Genomic DNA, 23,778 nt, shown 5'->3' on the forward strand with positions numbered 1-23,778 from the left:
ACAGTAACTTGCCATATTAAAAATTCTTGGGATCAAATGTTATGTTGCTGAAAATCCAACCCTGTTCTCATGGTGATGCAGTAAGGGAAAGGTCTTGTTCTGGAGAGTGTTGTGTGCTTTAATTCCCTTTCTTCTTTCAGGCATTTATATCCCTGAGGATGACATGAGTGCTCCAGAGAGGTTTCGTGGCATTGGTGTGCGCATTGAGGACGATGTTGTGATAACAGAGGAGGCACCTCTTGTCTTGTCTGCTGACTGTCCCAAGGAGATCTACCACATCGAGCAGATCTGTGGCCGCAGCTCATGATGCCCCTTCTCTGCCTCTTTCATCCTCCTCAGGATATGCAGCCCTCCAGGGATGCAGGTCCCTGTAACTGGCTGTAGTTGTCAAGTGATGGAGGGCATTGACAGTTGATGGCTGTTTCCAGGACTGGGGCGGGACAGTGGAGTGTAAAAGGCATGGGTACTGAGGGATGAAAAAGCAAAGCAACCTTTTCTGTATGCATTTTTCTTCTGATTTGTGCTGATGTTGAGCTGTTATAGGACATGGGGGTGGATTCATCCCTCTGCTGTGTGGATCCATGTGTTCTGGTCCTGCTGGGGGTTTGAATTTTTTCAGTGCCAGCAGCAGGGCTTCTGCTTGGTCCCTCTCCAGATGCATAGGTACAATTGCTGAGACCAGGGCCCCGTTTTTTCCCATTCAGCAGTAGTTCACAACAGTCAGATTCTAAAAATAAAGCTTTGATAAATGCTGTTTTGGGATAATAAAGTGTCAGACAGATTTGATTTTTATAGAGCCGTGTAAGGAGGGGGTTTGGTAATCAGGAAGATGGGTTTGGTGGAGAGGTGGTTTTCTCTGAAGCCTGTGGAGAATGCTTTTGGTATTTTAAGGATAAGAATGTGTTTGGGCCTTGTTCGGGCATATGCAAAAGAGGCCTGCAGTAGGGAAAAACACCTTGTCTGGTCTTTCAGCTTATTGGAGTGTTTGATAATTTCAGAAAGGCTGAATGCTCAGGCATTTGGACATACCCGTTCTTACTGTCTTCCACATTCCCTTCTTTCTGTCCCAAAGGTCCATTCCTTTCTTCTATTCTGAGTCCCTGTCTACCCTAGGAAGCAGGGCTGTGTTGGCTGTGCTGGACTCCACTGGTGAGCTGCTGGCTGTCACCTAGATGTGAGGTGTCCAGTTCTGGGACAGTCACAGCACCTTTCTGGTTTATGCTTACTGTATGCTGAAAGTGCCAGCAGCTTCAGCAGTGTGTTTTTGAAGAGTATGTCCTATGGTGTCAAGTCTTTACACAGCTTTTATGTGGAATTTAATGGAATTTAAAGTAATTCTCCTTTTCAGAACTCTGAGGGCATGATCACAATTGCCTTTTGGGTTTTGCCAAGTGCTCTGTGATAATACTTTTGAGGCAGCTGCTAATATGATTAGGGGCTGGGCTAGATAAGGAGTAAAGAGGAGAGTTGTCTACCCTCAATATCATCACCCAGTATTACCACCCAGGCTATTGTTTGCCTCTAGTAAATACATCTACTAGAGGCAAACACGGCATCTGTGTATTTACTGAAAATATTTTGACAATCAACTATTTAACATGTCTGAAAAATGCTTCTCATCAGTGCATCTCCTGTTATTTATGCTTGCTGCTGCATCATCTTACTTCCTTTCTGATGGTAGCTTTCAGTGCTTTTCATCTGTTATTCTAAATTTCCTTTTTCTCTTCTTTTCCTAGATTGTCTGTTTTTGACCCCCTAGAGTGTCACTGCTTCCTAATCCATTTTACTTTCTTATCAACGTTGCTACCTCTTCCCCAGTTTGCCCTAATTCCCCATAGTGAATGTAGCCAGAAGCATGTGGGGAAGGTGGTCAGGGTTCTGGAGTTTGATCTCTGGCTCTGATGCTGTGTGATCTCTAGTGAAATCTGTGTGCTGTTTTGGGGTTTGTTGTTGGTTTTTTTCGTTCTTTCCTGTGTTTCATTTCACTTGGTGAAGGCCAAATGGACAGTGTCTTGCATCTCTCATTGCAATTTGATGGGAGCTGGATGCCCACACGGGTTTGAATTTTGGCACCTGAAAGGCAGCCAAGACATGCCATAATTGTATTTTCTAAACATGACAAAAAGAAATGCTTTTACGGGGTTTAGTGTATCAAGTTTCACCTAGTTAAGAGGATCTGCTAATCTCTGATGGTAGCATTTGCTAAATATTCAGGTGTTGCAGTGATAGGTACAGTGTAAATTGTTAGAAGGAAGGCTTGCTAAGTGTGGACACAGACCTGATGAATACTTTTGATGAATACTTTCTGATCTGTAACATATTTGTTGTTCCAATTACACCTGTTAGAGCCATATCAACTGGGCCAAATAGTGGGGATTTTGGAACTATGTAAACAGCTTAAAATAAATTAATCTGAGAGCTACATGTGTGTGCTGGTCTGCACATCTGCCCATATACCTAACAGAGTTAATAATTGTACTTACTGTAAATAAGCCTTTTAAGTACATATTTGAAAAGGTTATTTTTAAAATAAATTTGTAGAGAGTCATTTCTCAGACCATCAAGTTGCATGGCTGTTGAATAGATATAAGCACCTCCAGAAAAAGCATTATTTTTCAGGGAGATTTATAAATTACCTGTATCTTGTCTTGGACTTGAAATAACATTGCCAAATGTAGGCACACACAGATTCCTACTCCTCTCAGGAAAACCCTGCAACTTGTGAACACCAGTAGATGAATGCTGTAGATGAATGTTTCTGTCAGTAAAGAAGCGTTTGTGGCTCTGCTGAGCGGGGAGTAATGGATCTGCTATGGCTGCTGTGCCTCACTGTGCTGTGACTGATTTAGGCCATGCATATTCTGTAATTCTTCCTTTGGTATCATGGTCTGTAATTCTTCCACTGTGTTCAGCTGTTTCTTCAGCATAAACCTCTGCTGTTCTGAATCTATTGTTCCACGTAAAGAGTGCATTTTGCACAAGGTAATAAATCTACATCCTATGAGCCTAAGTTTTTGAAGGCCTTTTCTTACTTGTTGCAGAGATGAATAATCTGGGACTTACACACATGCTGCAGTGTCCCTTGAAAACAACAAAGCCTTCAACATTTTAGATGACCTTCATCAAGAAACTCTAAAGAACCCCTTCTCTAGCTGCAGACAAGGCACATACCTGTGGTGTATCTCCCCTGTTGCTGATTCCATTCTGCCAGACTTACTGTCTGCCTCTGCCACAGAAGAGATTCCTCAGTCCAACCACTTGGGTGCAGGAGCAGCTCTCAGTGGCGGCACAAGTCGACAGCTGCCTGAAGAGGGTGTTGGTGGGATCACTGGGAGCGAAAGAGAAATTGAGGTCTGCACAAGTTCACTTGGGGACAGATTTTGTTTCAACTACGGCACAAGTCTTAAGGGCATCAGAGTATGAGAGAAAATGAGAGCCAGCCATCCCTATGGAGAAGCTGCTTTGCTTCCAGAGGAAGCCTGAGAGACTTCTGGCTTTCCTGTTTCACCACTTACCAGGGGACTGCTTTGCCCTGCAGAGAACTGGTGAAGTCCTGTTGTTAAAATACAATCTGAGCAGAGGTACCAATTCGCAGATATGCTTCTGTCCTAAGAGTGGAAATAAATTTGGCATTTAACACAATTTGGCACTCTATCTCTTTTAGAAAAATAAAGTGTGTTTTTCCTAAAAGTGCATTCATTATTTTGCAAAGGAACCTGATGGTGTAGGAAGTAGCAAACCGAGGGAGGACAGAGAGGAGAATGGAGGTTTTGGGGAATGTACAATGCAATGAGAGAAGAATCAGGAGAAGGCTGCGATTTGGAGCTGCAGGTATGTGTGCAGGGGGATGGGAGAGCAAGGAGAGAAAAACAGGGCATAAAATGGCTATTCAGTATGTTGTCAGAATGGTGCAGTAACTCCAGAAAACTGGTTATGCTGTTTCATAACCCTGATTGATTTGTCCTACTCAGGAGGGAGGAACAAAGGAGTCAGATTGTATTGATGAACTTGGTCTTAACAGTTAGTTTAATTATTTCTTTTAAAAATCAATAGAATTATCATATGAGAAAGTTTTCTGCAGTTTTGTGTTATTGATCATGTGTCATATTTTAAATAATGTGAAGGGGAAAAAGTATGTTTCTAGGCAAAGTCTTCATTATGATGGAGGGAGCAAGACTGAGGTTACATGCTCTTATGCTACCCAAATTACTGCTTTGGAAATTGAGTAATTACTCCCAGGAGAACTACCATAAAGCAAAGAGAGGGCTAAACTTGGGGGAAAAAAATCTATATGAGATAAATGACAAAAATGTTTTAATTATGAGGAGATATTTAATACTTTGTGTAATTGAATAATGAAACTCTGCACTGCAATAAACTGACAGTTTTTAATTTCTTTGAAACTGAGTTGTGCAGAAGCCTATACGGGCATCTCTTCATTAGTATGCAGATCTAAACTGCATTTAAGTTTATAATTCCGACATCATTACAGCACCTCTGTTAAACCTGCTCCCTACATGCATCCTCGTCCTCTGCTTGATTAGAAATCATTGTTTGGACACTGTCACAATGCTGGCTCCAGGAGTGGGTCTGACTTATAAAATATGTTGTGTTTCAGAGGTATAACAATAAGTTACATTCTCCTTTAAAATGTATAGTTGAAATGGTCAGTGAGGCACTATGGGCTCAATGACACTCAATTTCTCCTCTCAGGTCCTTTCTCCTTCTCAGAGTCTGTTTTGCTGCCCTAATTGCTGCCAACTCTGAGCCTTCCTGCCTAGCAGCCAGTGGAGCAATGAACCCTTGTTTTCCTGGGACAGCTTGGGCCTCAGCCCACCTGTTTCTCTGAAGCATCACCCGATATTTGGCTAACCAAAACCAGGCTCTTGAGAAGACAGGCAGAAAGGAACAAGGAAGAATTTGCAGGTCCTCCATGTGTGTTACCTTCACTTGCTGACTCATACCATGTATGCCTTTTTAACTACCATGACAGAGTTATCCATTAACAATGGCAAAGGAAACAAATAATTCCTGTCTGGGTAAGCCTGATGAAGAGATTGTTGAACAAAAAGTTAACAGGCAAGTTGACTGTAGAGCCAGGAGTGAGAATGACTATTATAGGCTTCAATATGTTCCTTCCGAGGGGGGAACAGGTTGGGGAAACAAGTAGCACTGCAGAAGCGATGTGCAGTATTGGTTTGGGAGCTTTTTGCAAATGCTGGTCTCAGACATGCTGTGGTGGGCCAGAACTGACAGTGGTTAAAGGTCTGTATTGGGTTTTTTCCTCTCAAGACCATGAAGAGCCTGCAGATTCCCTTTTTAAGGGAATCTCAGTTTTTCATGAGTCAGGCAGGAATATCATGGCAGCAGAAGTTGAGAACACTCAGCCTGTGGTTCAACTAGAAGGAGTTGGCATTAAAGCAAAAACTTCTGGAAATGCAGCTCTTTCCAGGAAAACAGGCTCACTGCATTTTTTTTTTGCTGAGTAAATCAGGCCAATGTGAACAATATTGCATGAGAGGGAGAGAGGCTCAGCTTCTTTTTATTCCCATCAGAGCAAGGCTTCTCCCTCTGTGCACCTTTTGGAGATTAATGCAAAATGGGATAGGCCACTGATCCAAGTTAAGATTAAGCAGTCTGACTCTTGTACCAGAAAATAGTTAGCAGATGTCAGATAATCTCTTATCATGTGAATATTTTACTCAGAGAAGTACTGCTTTAAGTTTGGGCATAATATACTTTGCTTTTTTAGTCTAATTTGCACACAGAGTGTAATATATAACATCAGTTTTGCCTGTGGGAGCTATAACCAACATCTCTGTAATTAACAGTATTACATCTCAGTCATGTACACGTAGCAAATACAGTCATTCAGAGAAAGCACGGTTGTTAATGGCACAGCAGGGGTTGGGGTTTAAGTTTTCTCGATGCAGGTCTTGTTCCAGGCTACAAAACCTGGTGTTCCTGGTACTGCCTGTAAATACTCTTTCTTTTTTCCTGTTGGCAGACCAACCATTTTTATTGAGTGGCCTCTGCGGAGTTTGTAACTTGTGTTGACATTTCTGTGCTGTTGTCCTAATGTGTCATCAGGATCTGCTTAACGTTTTCAACATTGCTTCTTGGATAGACAAGGTTTGATGAGGCATCAGGGATTAGGAGAGTTCTGCTAGGGAGCCAGGTCTGGCTGGCTCCTCACACACCGTGCGTGTGCTCCGTCAGCCCAGCTGCACGTGTCTTCTTGTTCTCTGAGGGACAGAGAGGCATGGCCCTAGTCATGGCTCAGGAATCTCCAGTCCTTGCACCCCCATGCAGCCGCACCTGTCACGGAGGCCTTAAATCTCCAACTGTCCTTCTGCTGTTCCCCCTCTGGACTTGCAGAGGTACCAGCCTGCAGCCGAAAGCCGTAGCCTCCAGTGTGCTTGTTGCACTGACCTGTTGTCAGATTCCGTGAGGTGCCGCTGAGGTTCCTGTGATGCACTGCGGATATCTGGTATGTATATTGCTTTCTAATTTATGCTTTACACTGTTCTTTTTTTCCAGGAGATGAGCTATTTAACAGCTACATGGGTGTTACTGTGGTGACTGTAACCAGGCAAAAACATGCTGTTCATATTGAGATAATTCTACATTTGTGGACTCAGATATGATTAAGAGGTTTTTAAAGGCCTGCTCTATTCTTTGCTCTTCCCAGCAGAACAGAGATAGGTTTCTCATGAACTTTCAGTCACACACCATGAAGTAGAAAGGTATGATTCATCTTCAAAAACATGTGTGTATTAATATCTATATACAAACACCACATATTAGGCAAACAAATGTTGTGACTTCTAGCTATTTAGATATTTAGAAGATATTTTCTGCAAGCATAATTAAGATTGTTTAGATATTTGACTCTTAATTTCTTTGTTCTTTAATTGGATTTCTTATTAAATTTAATTTTACCCTAGAATTTTCAGGGTTTATAATTCTTGGGGTTTGAATAATTGCATTACGTCTGTCATATATTTTACTGTATATCACTGCCATGTAGCCTTAACTTTGCTTCCATCTTCAGTGGGTTTTTTTTTTCACTTCTGTTGTGTAATTTCCCTGCACTATGAGGCTTTTTGAGGAGACAGTATTCTGTGATTCTCACTTGAGGAGTGCCCTTCCAAAAGAAGGTGTGAATGTGCTATCTGAAAGATGTGATTATTATTCTTGAAATTTAAAACTGTAAACTGTGTGAGTTTTGAACCCAAATGCGTCATTCTAACTGAGATTCTCAGAGAAATAAAATAGTACAAGTGTAGCAATTAATGGGAAGAAGGATTGTAGTGCAAACCTGAATTCCTAATATCCTGATAACTGTAAATTAATCTTGGCAATTAGATATGAAAGCTATTTCCTTCCAGTGTGCAACTTTCTCTGCAAGTTTAGTGAATGTTAATAATAAATTAGAATGTAAATAATAAGAAGACCAATAAGCTGTTTCTCTAAACTCATTTTGGACAAGGAGGGAGAAGGACGAGGTGGAGAATGGTTTCTTTCAGTCATTTACTCCAGCTGTTAACCACCCCATCATCAGAAATCTATGCACCTTTTTTCCTACCCCGTAACAGGCATTATAAGGAGGATAAGGACCAACTTTATATGTTTAATGAAGAGCTTGGATAACTGCTCTGGGTTCAGTTTAGCCTTGACAGTGGAACTGTGACTGTATTTCTGTAAAAATGTCTAAAACTCTGAAATTCATTCTCATTTCTCGGAGTCCCCAGAGCTGCACAACAGGGCTATTCACACTTTAGCGAGGAAAGCAAACCCAGAAGGACAAAGAACCAGAGAGGAAAGGAAGAAAATGAGCAATGAAGAGACGTGTGTGTTGCATGACTCTCCTCTGGTAGAAAAGATCTTGGACGTGTACATACACACAAAAGAAAATCAAGTCTTTCAGTAAATAGTGCCATCTCCTTTTTATTCTTTTTTTCCCTAGTACTTAACATAATCTTTGTGTGTTTAAAAAATTAAATATAATGATACAAAAGGGGCTGTAAAGTGACTCCTCTGGACCTGGATCCATATTACACTGGAACCTGCCCTGCCTGCCCCTCTTTTTGCCATCACAGTTGTTCCCTTAAAATCAGCAACTATGAAGGACACGAGTGTAGTCCAGACATTATCCAGGTCTTCCATTTATTCCCTGAATTACTTGGCTTCACAGATCTATGGCTACTCATGCCCATACAAAGTGGAAGAAAAAATCCAGACCTGAAGAGTAAGTAGAAAGGAGAGAACTGAGAAATCCTGTGAATTGGTGTTGCCTGTTGGGTGACATTCTGAATTCAGGATCTAGTGTTTCAGAAAAAAAACATTCTTGTCTGTGTTCTGTTATGTTTGATCACTTTAACCACCACAACTTAAACTCAGAGGCAATTTATACCAGGTGGAACAGAGGACTTGCCTTCATCTCAGAGAAACATATCCTTGAAAATTGTATGTATACTTTGGTGACAATATGTCTGTGAATCAGGAAGAGAGAAAAAATTTGAACTTTGAAAATTTGTATACATCTGTTATTTCTTGACCTGGAAATAGTTTGATTTTTTTTGTTTGTTTTAAGTTTTGAATAGTTTTGAATTTGCAGAGGGATGGTTTCTGCAGAGTTCCCTGGTGTTAGTTACATTAGCATTTTATAGGCTGCTAATGTAAACTCTTTAGCTTTCATGGCTCTCAGTATTAGCTTTTTAATATAACACAGTTCATATTGGCTCTTATTGCTGTTTAATTTAGGTTGTGTTTTTTATGTGACTCCTCAGCTGCAAGGAACATGGCCTACACTAGTTGGAAAATTTTCCTGTCTGTGTAAACCTGCTACTGATGTTCTTTTTTTCCTTGCATATTGTAAAACTCTAAGAGCTAAACTTGCCTATATTTGTCATGAAGATCAATTATTCTATACAGCAAACCCAGATCTCGTATTACAGGTAGGAACCCAGAACTTTTAGATAGCAAATGGAAGTCTCTTCCACCTTTGTACCATTATTTTGGTTGTTCCTCAGATTCAGAAATCCATAGCTGAATTGTCTAAATAAATTATTTTAGCATATAGCGCTCCTTATTCAAAGGATACATGTAAATAATTCCCAGCCAAATGTTAGTTATTGGCTTCTAAGTTAATGCACTTTTTGAAGTGATCCTAGTATCCCTCTTCTCTTTGGGGCATCTGAAATTGTTCAAAGCAACATGTGGTTTCTCACCCTCCTATAAGAAAAACATAATTTCTACATAGGGTGAAGAAAAATGTAATTTAAATAAAAGTGTATTTTATTTTGGATATTAATGTCTATAACAGCAGCTTTCCTGAACACAAAGAGAATTTCCTACCTAAAAAGACCTTTTTTAATAGTTATTCTTGATAAATTTATATGGACAATTCAGATAATTTTAAAAAGTCTGTGTAAGGTACTGAGCAGAGCAAAGCTTATGTTTTCATGTTCTCTCATGCATTAATGTGTTTTATCAGAATTCCTGGGAATCTGTCCAGCTATACATAGTAAATATTTCACATACCAATAAAGTGATTCTCCAGCAATTCAACCACTCAGCACAGATGAGACTTAATTTATGATGAATGCCTACACCTGTTCAACAGTGAAATAGGCTCCTGACAAAAGTGATCTTTTAATAAAATTATTTATCTAAATTTTTTAAAAGATCCTATCTTCCTAGATTCTAATCTTATAAAGATCATAATTTCAAAAATATTCCCAGGCCTGAATTTTGAAATTTCATATTGAAGAAGGAAAATTTTTGATTTTGAGCTAAAATGTGTATGTGTAGGGTTAAGATCAACACCATTATGGGAAGGCACAAAATATGCCTATTACTGAATTAGGCATTTGTTTTGTGTATCTAATGATAAAATCAATATGTGGCTCCATCAGAGGAGAGATCCATCAGCCTCTGTCTTGCTAGCATTCAATCAAGAGATTGAATTTGCAAACTTCAAGGGGGAGAAATGTTTCTCTATCTTTTGACAATCCATATTACACTAATTTGGACAGCTTTTACACAGAGCTGCACCAGTTTACTCAAGCGTCATCCTCAATATCATTTCATTAAATCAATGCAAAAGGTTGTGTTGACCTTTTAAGTATATATTTAAATCTGATCAGTGGAGCTTAAATCGATTAGGAACTGATTTTAAGACAACTCTTAAGGCAAATAAGTGTGTCCACACAGGGTTTCTCAGCTGTTCAGTGAATTGATGTGAAATCCAATTTAAATTAAGCCACTGTAAACAAACCATTGTTGAGTTGTATGTGAGTCCCAAATGCGCCCTCTGAGTTCTTTGAGAACTTTCTAATTTGAACAGAGAACCTGAGGGAGATACAGTTATAATGGAGTGAAATCTGCTCATCCCTGTCAGGAAAGGAGGGATGACTATAAAACACAATAAGAAGCTTCTAAACAAATATTCAAGGTTCAGCAAAAAGCTGCATTTGTAAACCTGTTCACTGTGAAATGACAGGTGTTTTTTACTCTTCTCTCTTGGCACTGTAACTGCAGTGAACAAGGCAGACTCTGGTAGGAGGAGGCCTCCTCCATATCTTACAGATTTAAAAGATACAAAGTGATCTTAAAGGAAATCCCCTGTGACACCGAAGGTTTTCAACCTTCTGCTCGCCTTCACAGCAGCTTTGGTGTTTTCATAGAATAGATTATTCCTCTCTCCTAAAGCGTCATCAAAGACCTCTGCAGGACGGCAGAAAAGCTCCTTGATTTTCACAGCCCTTAAGTCTACAGGGGAATTTCAAAGATTTTGCTCTTGGAGCAAAGAAATAGGAGTTGCAAAATGAACTTCACTTCATATTGATTGGTAATGCAAATAAGTTGGAATAAAATGGATATTTGTAGAAGGGAAAGATTACCCAGTAATTTCTATACATCAACAAACCTACAACCTGGGTTTTAATGACTGAGTTTAAAAACACCAACATACAATCATAGAATCATACAGAAAAATATACTGTGAGAGAAAGCAGGTGTGAAAGGAGTAAATAGAAGGAAATAGTGAGGTAAATTGAGGGAAAACTGGTTTAGTATAAGCAACTACCTTAATTATTAATCTGATAACATGAGAATTCAAGTTGCAGTCGTGAACTTCTGGGGGCTGTTGGTCCCTCAACTTCCCCCATCGCACTCTTACCCAGATATATTGTCATCTTCTCCATTTTCCCCTGTCCTAGAACTGAGGAAATTAAGTGAACATTCCTTATACTCCCCCAAATGTTTTAACTATTTGATTTTTTAATCAAATTATTTTTAATTTTTAATTAAATTTTTAATTTAATTAATTAAATAAATATTAATTAATTTTTAATTTAATTTTTAAATTATTTTAATTATTTAATTTTTGCTATATGAAAGGAGAGTTTTAAGGGCTCTTCCTCAGCTTCGCACCCCTTTCTACCAAAGGCTGCTGTTTGATGGGTATTTGCAGGAGCTCTCTTTGCCAGTCCAAACCCCAGCAGGAGAAGAATATCTAAATGCAAAGGTAGGTACTTTATCACTGGTTGTATGAACAAAGGGAGGTAAGAGAATGGACCTTCATCTTATTTACTCCAGGGATTTAAAAGGGTCTGCAGATGGTTTGGATGTGTGTGGTATTGGCAGATTTCTGGCCTCTTTCCAGTTCTCCTGGTTCCTCAATAGTTATAGCATTCCCATTAAAACCTGTGCAAGTGGTTGTCTTGAATGGTTGCAAACTTGCAAATGGTTATGGGATGTGAGTGAACTTGAATATAAGGATCTTCCATGATAAACTCATGAGTATTTCTATACATTGAGGTAAAAGAGTTAGCTCCTTGTTAGCAAGTGTAGTAAACTCTCACCCAATATAGAGGTTTCTACATGTCTTACTGAAACCTTCCTGAAACTGTTGCATCTTGTTCTGTTCTTTTATTTTTTAAACTCTTGTTGACTGAAGGTGGGTGGAAGTGTATTCCTAGTGCTGGATATGGCTCTTTCATTTTTCTCCTAGCACAGATAGGAATCAGTGAATCCTTAAACTGGGTTGAGAAATACAATTTATGAAGGTGGTGAGCAGAAGGAGAAAGAGAAAACCACAACCCCCCCCCCATGACTGGAGGAGGGAGAAGAAGGGACTATGCCACTCTGCAGTGGTAAATTACCAAAAGCAAGAATTGCCAAAGCAGTAGGCTCTGCACCTTACACTTGCTTCTCTCCTCGCTCCTATTTTCTGCATTTCCTGAAGCCGTTGGAATTGGGGAGCTCATGCGTTCTGACCAGCGAAAGCTCGCTGCTTCAAATGGCCCTTCTTTGCATTGGGGTTCTGGAGATCCAGTTGTGCTGAGTTTTGAAACTAAAGGAAAGGGTGTTAACACAGCAAGATACATGCAAGGTATGTGGACCTGCAAAGAAGTATGACTGTTTATTAATTTACTTTGTTGTTCAGTGTAGAACTGGCAGGCAATCTTGCGGGATTTGCTGACCTAAATGCTGTAATGAACTTTCCAGTGAAGTCCGAAGCAAGGCTAACCTCAGTATATTGTCTTTATCTAGGGATTCGTGACAGACAGTGGTTAAATGCCAGCAATACTTAAAATCTTGCCTTCTGAGGACCGTCTGAGATAGGTACCACAATTTTTTGTTCCTGCTGGCAGTCAGAGGACTGACTCCCTCACTCTTGGCTTCTTTTGTAATATACATATAGTTTTTGCACCAGAAATTACCATGTCTGTGGGCCACCTAATTTTTTTTTCCCATTCCTTTCTGCCTTTCCAAGAAGAAATGGTATAAAATTAGTTATTTTTTTCCCTGAAATCACATCTGAACTCACTTCAACCATCTGTCCCCCCAAAAAAACTAATAAAACCAACAAAAACCGAATCAAACAAACAAACAAAAAAAAAAAAAAAAAAAAAAAAAACCACACACATCAAAAAAAAAACCAACCAGAAAACTTGGATCTTCACAGTTTTCAATTGCTAAGTGGTACCTTTGCTGTGATTACTAGGGACTTCAACAAAATGCTTTAACCAACATCTCTCATCTCTCCTATTGTGACAAAGAAGGATGATAAAGGCTAACTAATTGTCTTATTGAGCAGGGCCTGCAGTTAGGAACTTGATGCAGTTAAAAGAGATCTTTGGAGGAATTTTGGGATACTGTATTTTTTGAGAAAAGAACAAAGAATTAGTATGGGAAGACAAATGCAAAGCTACAGCTCAGTGGTTCTCACCTCCTTTCAAACAGCATCAAAATCTTTGACTCAATGGAGTCAGACCTCTCTTTTTGATATTGGGGGGGGGTGGTGTCTGATTTTAGTGTTTATTCTCTCTGTATGACTCTCTCCCCACATTTAAGACTGTCAGAGAGAAGTTGTAGATAAGAATATCTGTAAACAGTGTTTTAGTGTCTCCCACACAGCAGTCTGGAACTGCCTCTCCTTGTGTTACAGAAGGTTCGTGGATTTCCCAAATCAGTAGGAGTTCATTGATTTATATGCAGGCAAGCTTGTGTTACTACTTTGGTTACTCTTGTAGTTTTTCCTGGCTACTGCTAATTAGCCTGGCAGATCTTCCAATGTTTCTTACATGAAGTAGTATATGAATATAGCTACTTGTACTGAGTTATCATAATGTCCTTCTTTTTTTTTTTTTTGTATCCTCCTTAAAAATCTAAAAGGCACTTCAAAAACCCTTGTCTGAGCAAAGAAGGAGACCCAGCCTGTGATCTGATACTCAGATGATGTCTCTAGTGTAGTCAGTGGTGCTGTGTCCTGCACTTGGACTATCCCATAGCCTCTTGTCACCTCATGCAGTTCTTCTGGGATGTCCAGGTTAAAAATAATCACTCCATTGCTACCACTTTCCTGTTAGTTACCCTCTGAAAGACTTGCCCTCTCTCTCAATTACAATCTCAGCCTGTCTCTGACATCTCATTGGGATCCCAGCTCAGGTTAAAGAAAGATTCTCTCTCAAGCCCTCACTCCTGTTTGTGCATTTTTTTTTTTTTTTTTGTCTGTTGTAGGCAGTCTCACTCTCCTGCTTCTTCTTCGGCCTTGTGAATAACAGAGGCGGCTGGGCTGCGGTGACCTAGAGGTGTGGCGACTCTTGGGCCCACGCCTTGTCTCCCCAGGCTGCAGGCAGCGCGGAGAGCCCTGGCTCCCGCGGGGACCTCCGTGCAGGCTGGGAGCCTGGCTGCAGAACATGTCCTCTCCCCTGAGCAGAAGCCGGGATGCTGATTTCTCTCGGGAGGTGGCAGCACAGCCAGATGCGATCAGCATCTGCAGCTTGGCGCCCAGAACTGCAAAGGGTGGGTGGCAGGGAGGAGCTGGGGTTGGTGCTGGATTCCTTCCGAGATGGAGCTCCTTAGTTGGGAGCAAGGATTAGGATGGGAAGCACGGGGATGTTGATGCATAGGAGGGATAGCTTCAAGCCCTTTCTTGAAGCAGAGTGGAATCAGCCCAACACCCTCACTGTAACACGCTGGGGTCCCTCTATGCTGATCACACTTCTCTGTATCAGCTGCAGCGGATTGCGGTGTGGGGCCGAGATGCCCACTGTGGGGACAGTGTCACGTGCTGAGCCTACAGCCACAGCCCCAACTGCTTTTTTATTCCTGTGTGGGGAAAGGCTCTGCAGGAGATTGGGCACAGTCAGTATGTAACGTGATTTTTCCAAGCACCTACTTACCTGCAGACCACGATGGCTGCACGTTATTTTATCTGCAAGCTATCAAACAGCTTCAGGTTCATGAGAAAGGAAGAGCAACAATTAGTCACCATCCCATTAAATGCTACAACCTGCTCCTCTCTCAGAACCTCATCTGTTCCTTTTAGCCTGTTTGGAGGCTCCAGTAGTCTCCTGAGGTTTTAGTAATGGATTACAAAGCCAGAGGTACTATATGGGGTATAATGTGACCATCATCTGGAAAACATACACAGAGGCAGGAGGTTTGGGTTTCTGCAGAAACCAAGCACACTCTGGTCCAAAAATCTATGGGGTATATTGCTTAATCTACCCCTCTGGCTCTGTTATTTGAATTTGGCTTTCCTATGCCAAGCACACTGAATCAGCTGGAGATGCTACAGAGCCTTGTACAGAGCCTTGGTGGGAGGTTGTTTGCCTACTTTGTGCACTTTGAGAGAAAGTTTTGTGACAACATGGAATAACCGTAGATTCGGCTTTGCCCCAACAGTAATTTGTGAATGCTGTCTGTGGATTTGTGCATCCAAGAGCAAAGAGTGCTAGAAATCCTAACTTAGCCAATTCAAATGGTTTTACTAGCATCAGCAATTGGAGGGCAGCCAGCCAGCCCTACAGTTCTTTAAAAAGTAATAAAATACACCTGATTTTTGCTCCTTGGATGGCAACCACTGGCTGGCAACTCATCTTATATACCAGGTAATTCCTGCTTGATGCTGCTTAGGGCACTATTGAAACCATGCCTTAAGCAGGCAGCACTGAGAGGGTGAAGCACAGAAAGGCAACAGAAAACTCAAGGTTTATAAGCATTAGAAAGGGGCCACGTCCCTTTTTTTTCTCCTCTTTTCTCCTAGAAGTCTTGGAAGGCCCATTCTTACTCTCATGACTGTACAGTAAAGGAAAGTTGTTGCTCTGAAGCATTTGAAAGTGCTGCAGTTCTCTCTTTCAGAACAGTTTCTCTCCTAAGTGACACAAGTGCCCCAGAGAGATCCTGTAGTATTGAAGGATGAGTCGTGGTGGCTGGGAAGCAGAATGCAAACAGCTCAGGCAGTACGGACAGGAAAGCAAATCCATCTTTTCTCTCTGCATTTTCCTTCTGACACAGTTCTAGAGGATCCTCCTGCCACCATGTGGATCTCTCTCTTCTGGAGGGACAAGTTTTGCCAGTATGACCACCACCACGCCTTGCTGCAGAGAGCCAGGGCTGCGAGCACCTGTTCCATGGCAGTCCAGTCAGGCACATGCATTCAAAGAGTGCACACATGGAGGAGGGAAGCACTTGAGGGATAAATCCCACATGGGAAAATGTTGGCTGCAGAAAAATAAACAACGAACCACCAACAGAATGAATGTAAAGGAGAAGGGCAATGAGCAAAATGCAAGACAGTTTTTGAAAGGTGGCTGCACTGAGACACCAGGTTCTTGGTACCTTGTCTTTTGCAACAGTCTTTGACAAGTGGGAGAGAGTTTGTCTCATTTTAATTGGGACTAACCATATTCACAGCGGTTGTCACATGTCATCTAGTCTGTCTGTCTCCCTGCCTTTTCAGCTTGGCAGTCTCCTCTTTTTCCCCTGCATGTCCCAGAGATTTGAAAAATGATCCATTCTTCAAAGCATCGCTGGTAATTTGGACAACAGTGTAATATTTCTTTCGAGACTGATGCTTTTCAAAGCTGCAGCCTTTTTTCCTGCAGCAGCTGCTGACACCCCTCTATATTATATAGCCTTAAGAGGGGGAAAACAGGTCTGAGGGTCTGACTTTTCCTAGGAGGAGAGAGATTAGAGGTGGCACTAAAATCAAGAGAAAGCAGATTTCATGTACAGCAAAGAAGGTAACTTAGACCTTTTTATGAAGTGGAGGACTATACCATCACTAATTTGCCTTTGCAAAGCACACTTGAGATGTCTTTGTGCACTCCCCATTGTTGGTATTATGTATCTGCATACATGAATCAGCAAATATTAAATAAACATGTAGGTATATGTTCTGCTCTGCACCATGTTTGTTACCTTTTTTTTTTTTTTCCTGAAAACATCACCACCGTTTTAGGAAGACTTAACTCGAGATCTGAGTTGCTACATTGTTTTTGCTGCCAGATACAGAAAAATAAATCCACGCCATATGATTGTTGACTGCATGGCTGTTATCCACCGGCAACCACCTCCCCGTGGTGACATCAGCTGAGGTGGGGAGACTATAATTTTACATTGCAGCAGTCACTTAAAGTGAAAATGAATGTTAACATTTCTCTGGTATACATATGCCCTAGTCTACATGTTTGTTCAATGTCCTGGATTCCTACTGAGAAATGTCCTACTGGGGACATTACCATACACATTTAGGGTTAGAACTGATATTTCTATTAATAAGAAATCTTGCAAATTTTGCTTTGAAAAGAGCTATTTTTTTGAAGGTAGAAAATAAATTTTCTCAAGCACCCACTTCCTATTTTCAAAATATTCCTTTGCAATAGTCCTGAACACAGAGCAACAGGACAGAAACCTGAATTCTGTGCAGCTTCATGTTATTGTGAGCAACAAGAGCCACCCCATAACCGAGCAGCGTCCAGGGAAAGGGGCAGTTCAGTGAAATGGAAGCTTCCTATGTAGATAACTAGAGGTGTTAAAGGGTGTGTAAATGAGGGAGGGCATTTTTCTTCTTCAAACTTACCTTTATTGTGTAGGTAACTTTCACGCTCAGCCTGACCCTGCAAATATTTAGGTATGGACTTAAGGCACAAGTGTTACATGTCTTTCAAATATGAATCCTGATCCAAATATGAAAATTATTCCAACGTATCTAATGGCAGCATCATCTTGTTCTAACCCCAGGTCCCTCCTTTAGGTTAGGGTTTATTTGGAGACCGCAAGACACCCATCCCAGCAAGCACTGGTACGACAGGTACAGTACAGATATGGCTTGTCTGTATACGTGCAAGAGAATGCTCTTTTTGTACTTCTACAACCTCCTGCTTCCCGCATTCATGGAGTGACACAGTGTACAAATGGATTTGAAGGCGTTGACTCTCTAGAGACATCGCACATCCACAGGGACCTGCAAAGCTGGGTGACACTTCAGGACCTGCATTGTCCTTCTGGGGAGTGTATTCCCCTCAGTTTCTGTATCTTGCGGACTACTACCCCTGACCTTCTCGGGAACGTACTTGGAGCTGTACTGACGGAGGAAGCTCCCAGTACCAGCTCCCGGGCCCGTGTTCTCCATCTTTGCAACAGAACAGGCAGGGCTTGGGCAGCTCTGGCAGCACCAGTGAACCTGTGTTAATTGTAACTATTGTTAGCCCAAATCGCGCGCCGTAAGTGCAGCCTGGACGCTGAGCGTTCTGTCTCCGGTAATTCCATGTTCCGTTTAAAAAAAACTCTGGAGTGCAGGAGAACAAAAGGACCACAGCAGGAACCCCGCCGGACCCACCTCGTCCCGCACTCGCCAGGGGTCGATTAGGGTGGGCGAAAACAAGCCATAAGTTTACTAAGGGCCGAAGGAGGAGGGCAGGGAAGCAAATCCCAAGGGATTTCACAGAGCTGCTGTACGAAGCCTCAGGCAGCCACAGGCACAAGATGTACGTGCAATGATGACGTAACTGCGCGCGGCCCCGCCCTGACCGCCGCTTTACGGGGCGCTCACGTGACTGCACCCACGTGACCGCGCTCCCGGCCCCGCACCTGCCGGCGATGGGGGCGTGACGGGCGGGGGCGGGGCCTCCGGGGCCGCCCCTCCCACCCCACCCGTTCTTCCGCACCCTCAGCCCCGCCCTGCTGCGCACGCGTGAGCCGACTCACGCACCCAAAATGGCGGCCGCGATGGATGTGGACACCCCCAGCGGCACCAACAGCGGCGCCGGCAAGAAGCGCTTCGAAGTGAAGAAAGTGAGGCCCCGCCGGCGCGCTGCTCCGGCTGCTCCCGGAGGGACGGGGAGGGGCCGGGGTCGGCCTCGTGGCGGCGAGCGGGACGGAGGAGGGGGCGGCTACCCGCTCCCTTCACGGAGCCGGGCGCCCGGTTCCGCACCGGCGCGGCGGGAGGGGGGGCGGGGCCTTCGGGGAGCCCTGGCGTGCGTCCGGGCCAATGGCTGAGGCGAGCCGGCGCACGTGCAGCGGGTGCTGGCCAATCAGCGGGCGCGGCCGGCGGGGGCGGGAGCGGGGGGCGCTGAGGGGGCCGCGCCGGTCGGGGGTTGCCCCGGTCGGGGGCTCCGACGCTCGCTCCTTTCGGGCGCAGCCGTCCCGACGGGCCTCGGCTGCTCCGTGCCCGGACCCTCTGGGCATTTCGGGATGGGGAGCAGGGGTGGAGTGCTGCCGCCTCCCCGTCAGCCCCGGCCGCTGTGGCCCAGCCGCCTGAGTTGTCCCATGTGCTGTGTAAAATGTAAATGGCTGTTGCTGACTTTTTTCTCCTCCATCGTCTCTAAATCGAGCCGTAACAACGTGTGTGTAGTCAGAAAATGCTCTCCTGTCACCCTGGCTTTGCCTGCTCGCTGAGAGCAGCCATAATACCGCTCCTTGTCCAGTGCCACCAGTTTGTCAGCTGGATCGTGGATAGTCCGAGCCTGCTCACGAAGGCATAGAGAAGTAGGGGGAGGCTGTGTGGGCTTGTGTTGAGGTATGATTTGAGGAAAAGTGACCCCTGAATTGGATATCAGTAAACGTTTCCAGGGGTTCCCACTTGTAGATGAGTTTGTTTGCAATGCAGCTGCCATCAGTGATGATGGAAGCCCCAGATCTGTGCATGGCTGCAGATCTGTGCAGGAGGAGGTGTTTGGGTGACATGATTGTTTGCCCTTTGGAAATAAGGACAGATATAATAGCACATGTGAGGAGCAGGAAGTGGCACCGTTTATGTGTCAGTGGCATTCCTCCTCCCCAGCAAGGTACCAAGGCCTTTGTTACATGTGTGGCTCAGTACAGGTCTGTGGGTCATCGGAGCAGATCACAATGGGACAAGAGATTAAATACCTGAGTGTGTGCAAGAAATAAGGGGGCAGAGAACTTTTATCTCAGCTGCCTTTAAGTGTGGATGAAGTCCAATAGAGATGAATACCTCAGCCAGAAGGCCAGCTAGACTTGAAGTTGGAAGATGGGGAGAAAAAATGAGATGACTAGTGATGCATGTCCTAAACGATCTAGTAGTAGTGTGAATACTTTTTACATCGGCACTAATGAAAATTTGAAGTGCTTATCGAAGTCGGTATTGCTTATCAGTACTTGGCAATCTGCATTCCTCCTTCAGAGTCCCAAACTGAGGGAAAGCAATGAAAACATTGAGATGGAAATGGAACACAGTAGAGAAGATTTACTATAGTACAGTTGATACAATCATATACTAAAAAAATATAGAGGAAAAAAAATCTAGACTATTTAAGTAGTAAATGAAGATTATCCTGATTACCAGTACGATTATCTTGGATTGCTTTGAATATTGAAGGCAAGCCCATTTATTTAAAGAGTTTACAAAAGGCCTGATTATCGATTTTGTGGGGAGGAATAAAAAGGCACTATGTTTTTCTGCATAGTGTGTCTTAAAGTCCTCAAACCCTTCCCCTGAAGTAGTATGGGACAGTGATACTACTTTTCATATATATATATATATATATATATATATAAACAAAGTCTTTGAAAGGTTAATTTGGTAGTACTTTTAAATTTTTATATCCAGCCTTGCTGATAGATCATTGCTTATTAACCTTTTATAGGGAAGATTGTTCAGCAGTCTGCAAAGAGTAGTGTTAGAGATTTAGTTCTTGACCCCAACTGCTCTGGGGAATGATTACTAGAAAAACTGCTGCAAATGGTGGGAATTCCTCTTAATAAAATGGCATCTGAATTGGCCTTTCTCCAAGAGACTGTCCCTTCCATCAGAATCGTGGATTTGGCATGAGCTGCATCCTTGCCTTTGGATCTTGAGTAGAAATCCAGACGTTTGCATTTGTTTCACAAAAAAATAAAAAAATAAAAAAGGAGAAACTGTGAGAGTTATCTCATTTCTGAAGTGGGAAGGAGACATTGGGTCTGGGAGGTTTGTCAGAGGAATGTAACCTGAACTCATGATGAAGAGTTACTCTGGACTTCTGCATTTATTTTTTTCTTAATATCCTACTTTTCTATTTAAAAACATACATGGGCTCTTGAAGAATAACAAGGATTTCTGTGTACTGTAAATTGAATCAAAACTGTTTTTCTTTTTTTCCCCCTCTCTCTAGTGGAACGCCGTAGCTCTGTGGGCATGGGACATTGTGGTTGATAACTGTGCCATTTGCAGAAACCACATTATGGATCTATGTAAGTAAACGGTTGGGAACACAGCTGACAGTTTGAACTTGTGTTCAACAGCTGAAATTTCCCCAGTCGAGGATATAATTCAGCAAATAGAGCTTTCAGTTAGGAACTAAGTCTTCTACTAAGCTCTATTTTATGTAACACTGAAGTCCTGTAATCTACGTTTGTAACTTCTGTCACCATACTGCTTTTCCCCTCACGTTTTTTTTGTAAAGAGTAGAATCACTTGATGCCACATCAACAGACAAGATGATGTTGCTGAGTGTATTTTGGATGCAACAGAGAGAAAAAGAAGTACTAGTAAAGAGCCATGAGGAATTGAAATTATTCAGGGTCAACAGACATTGCTCACAAAGAGAGGTATTATATTTTGGAGTTGGGGATGTTGCTATAAGTATCAACTTTTTGATGCTACTCATGAAGCCTTGTAACACTCTCTGTGTCTGGCCAGGAAAGGCATGGATCAGCAAATCAATCTGACTCATCATTCTACAAAACCTACCTTGTCTAACTAAGTCAGTGTGTGTTATAGTAGGGGGAATTTTGTAGCCACCTAAAGAATTAATTGTTCATTTACAAAGGAGAGTAATCAAATCCCAAAATAAAAAACAATGCATTGCTACTATTGGTTTGATTTTATTTTTTTTCTTCCCCCCCAGTAATCTGGATGATTCATTTCTATCACAAAATAGGTGTGGATGCATGAAGTCACTGATTTCAGTACTTTTAAGTATTGGTTATGAGAATAAACCCTTTTTTTCCATCAAAACTGACAAGATACTGTTGGCACCATCTTGTTTCAGTCATGAGGGACAGAAGACCTTTTAATATACCCCAGACAGAAATTTTCCTATATTACTAAGATATGAGGATAGTGGAATCCCCCAAAACAAGCAGAGGTGCAACTGCAGTGCCTGGGGATGGCCTGTCATGATCCCATCACAGTATTTTGTTGCACTTTGTTTTTATGTCGTTGGTTTTGGAACTACATCCAATGGTAACTTACTGTCAATAAGCCTGTGTGAAAATGAAATATATCACAAAAATGAGACTTCAAGTTTATAGTAACAGCTGGTGGGAGATGCACAATGTTTTTATATACATCATATTTAAATAATAATTACAAAACTACTTTCTGAAATTTTGTTGGGTTTTTTGGGTTTTGGGGTTTTTTTATAAAGAGAAAACACTGGTCTGAAAATGGGTTAAGCAAGTTCAGTTCTCTTCTTTGGGACTGATATGTTTATATTTTGAGCCAGCTACTGCCTATCCATGCCTCAGTTTATTCGTAGTTAAAGGGAATGATAACATTAAAAGGAACAGGGATTATGAAATATACTGAGATCCTTTGATATAAAGATTTCCTCTTCAAGTGCCTCTAACCAGTATCATCTTGGAAAGTAGTTTCAAAAGGAGGTGGACACTGGACTACTACTTAATCTCTCAGGTTTATAATATATTAGAGAGGAAAGCATGTTGCTGGCAGGCAAATGGAATTTCGAAGATTTGTTAGAATGTAAGTTACATTTATAGAAGTTACAAATATATAGAATAAATATATAGAATCCTTTAAATCAAGGTAATTATTCACCATAAGTGGGATGCATTGTAAGGTAGTAGATGCTGCTGTTTCATTCTATGAATCTACCTCAAAATTGATAGTGCTTTCCATGACAGACCAAATACAGTCTCATGTATTTGCTATTTTTCTTATAAATAGCAAATAGGACATATGGGGATGAAGGAGAGGTGTGGAGGAGCTGAAAGAAGAATGGACAGATGCTATTTACCAGTAATGAATTTTGTTTGTCGGTTCTTAAAAACAAAAAAAATTCAAAAAGTCCTACCAAAATGTGGGTGGGGATTGAGAGTATATAGGTAGGTTAGGAAAAACAGTAAAGGAAAAGGGCATAGGTAATTTTTTTTTTTCTTTTTTGAGTTACTCAAGCATTACTTGTTATTAATTTGTGTATGAGCAGTGTTATGAAAAGCCTGGACTGCAAATGACAGACCAAAATTGACAGTATACAGAGTAGAAGGGATATCTAAATTGGTATTCCGAGATCAGTGTTGGCTCTGGATTTACTTACTTCCTTGTTACAGATCATTAATGTTGTTAAACAACCCTTTAATTAGATTTTCAAACATAAGATGTGAAGTGATGGCAAATTGAGGAAAAATTAATAGAATGTGCAGGGAAGAACAGCACAAGATTTGATTTGAGAAAATGCAGGATACAAATGTCTCCCACTCCTAGCGACGAAGGGAAACCTTGAGTGGGAAAACATTAAAAGAGTGATAAGTAATGCCAGCCGTGGTAATGGAAGTTTGTTAACATTATTAAGTCAGGCATCAGTGTTAAGGCATCCTGCAGTTCTCCTTGTGCATGTGCCTTATGACTCGGTAATAGTGTGGCTGAAGAATTCCCCCTGCCCTCAGTTTGTTTTGTATTCAATGTACAGAAGGAATGAGTAGATTTTCAGTGTTTTGGTTTCATTCTTCTCTGGAAAGACCCAGGTCCTGTTTAGACCTTACTTTAGCCTTTGTTCAAAGGCTTGCTCTCTGGTGCTGTTATTGCAGCATGGTAAAATGAGGAGTGTTGCCTGAACATTGCATTTAGTATATTGGATTATCTTCAGGTCTTCAAATATGGAATGTAATATTGTAGTAAGGTGATCAGCATAGTTTTGAACTGCAGAAAATGTGCCATCAAAATACTGTGCCCTTGCTTTGACAGTGAGATGCAAAGTACCATGTTTGATATTCCAGCCTCACAAAATAGTTACC

General features: G+C 41.9%; 2 protein-coding genes and 1 long non-coding RNA gene across 4 annotated transcripts in view; 2 read left to right on the forward strand and 1 right to left on the reverse strand.

Moving 5' to 3' along the window:
* XPNPEP3 (X-prolyl aminopeptidase 3) overlaps positions 1-3,642 on the forward strand; it is an 18,167-nt gene extending 14,525 nt beyond the window's left edge. For both annotated transcript variants that reach the window (XM_027722679.2, XM_039391419.1), the window contains exon 10: positions 141-3,642. In XM_027722679.2, coding sequence (XP_027578480.1) covers positions 141-307 — 167 coding nt within the window. In that variant the 3' untranslated portion in view covers positions 308-3,642. The remainder of the gene's footprint in view (positions 1-140) is intronic.
* Positions 2,999-18,672, reverse strand: LOC120325361. The gene is made up of 3 exons (XR_005567309.1): positions 18,512-18,672; positions 3,516-3,608; positions 2,999-3,328 (listed from the first exon to the last, which is right to left on the reverse strand). It is a non-coding gene; the product is annotated as an uncharacterized LOC120325361 (long non-coding RNA).
* The window catches only part of RBX1 (ring-box 1), an 11,846-nt gene continuing 6,548 nt past the window's right edge, over positions 18,481-23,778 (forward strand). The window contains exons 1-2 of the mRNA XM_027722687.2: positions 18,481-18,594; positions 20,916-20,994. Coding sequence (XP_027578488.1) covers positions 18,517-18,594; positions 20,916-20,994 — 157 coding nt within the window. The 5' untranslated portion in view covers positions 18,481-18,516. The remainder of the gene's footprint in view (positions 18,595-20,915; positions 20,995-23,778) is intronic.

This window comes from Pipra filicauda, unplaced genomic scaffold (genome assembly GCF_003945595.2).
Source record: "Pipra filicauda isolate LSUMZ 115617 unplaced genomic scaffold, ASM394559v2 scaffold95_size2449627_pilon, whole genome shotgun sequence".
In the NCBI taxonomy this organism is placed as follows: domain Eukaryota; kingdom Metazoa; phylum Chordata; class Aves; order Passeriformes; family Pipridae; genus Pipra; species Pipra filicauda.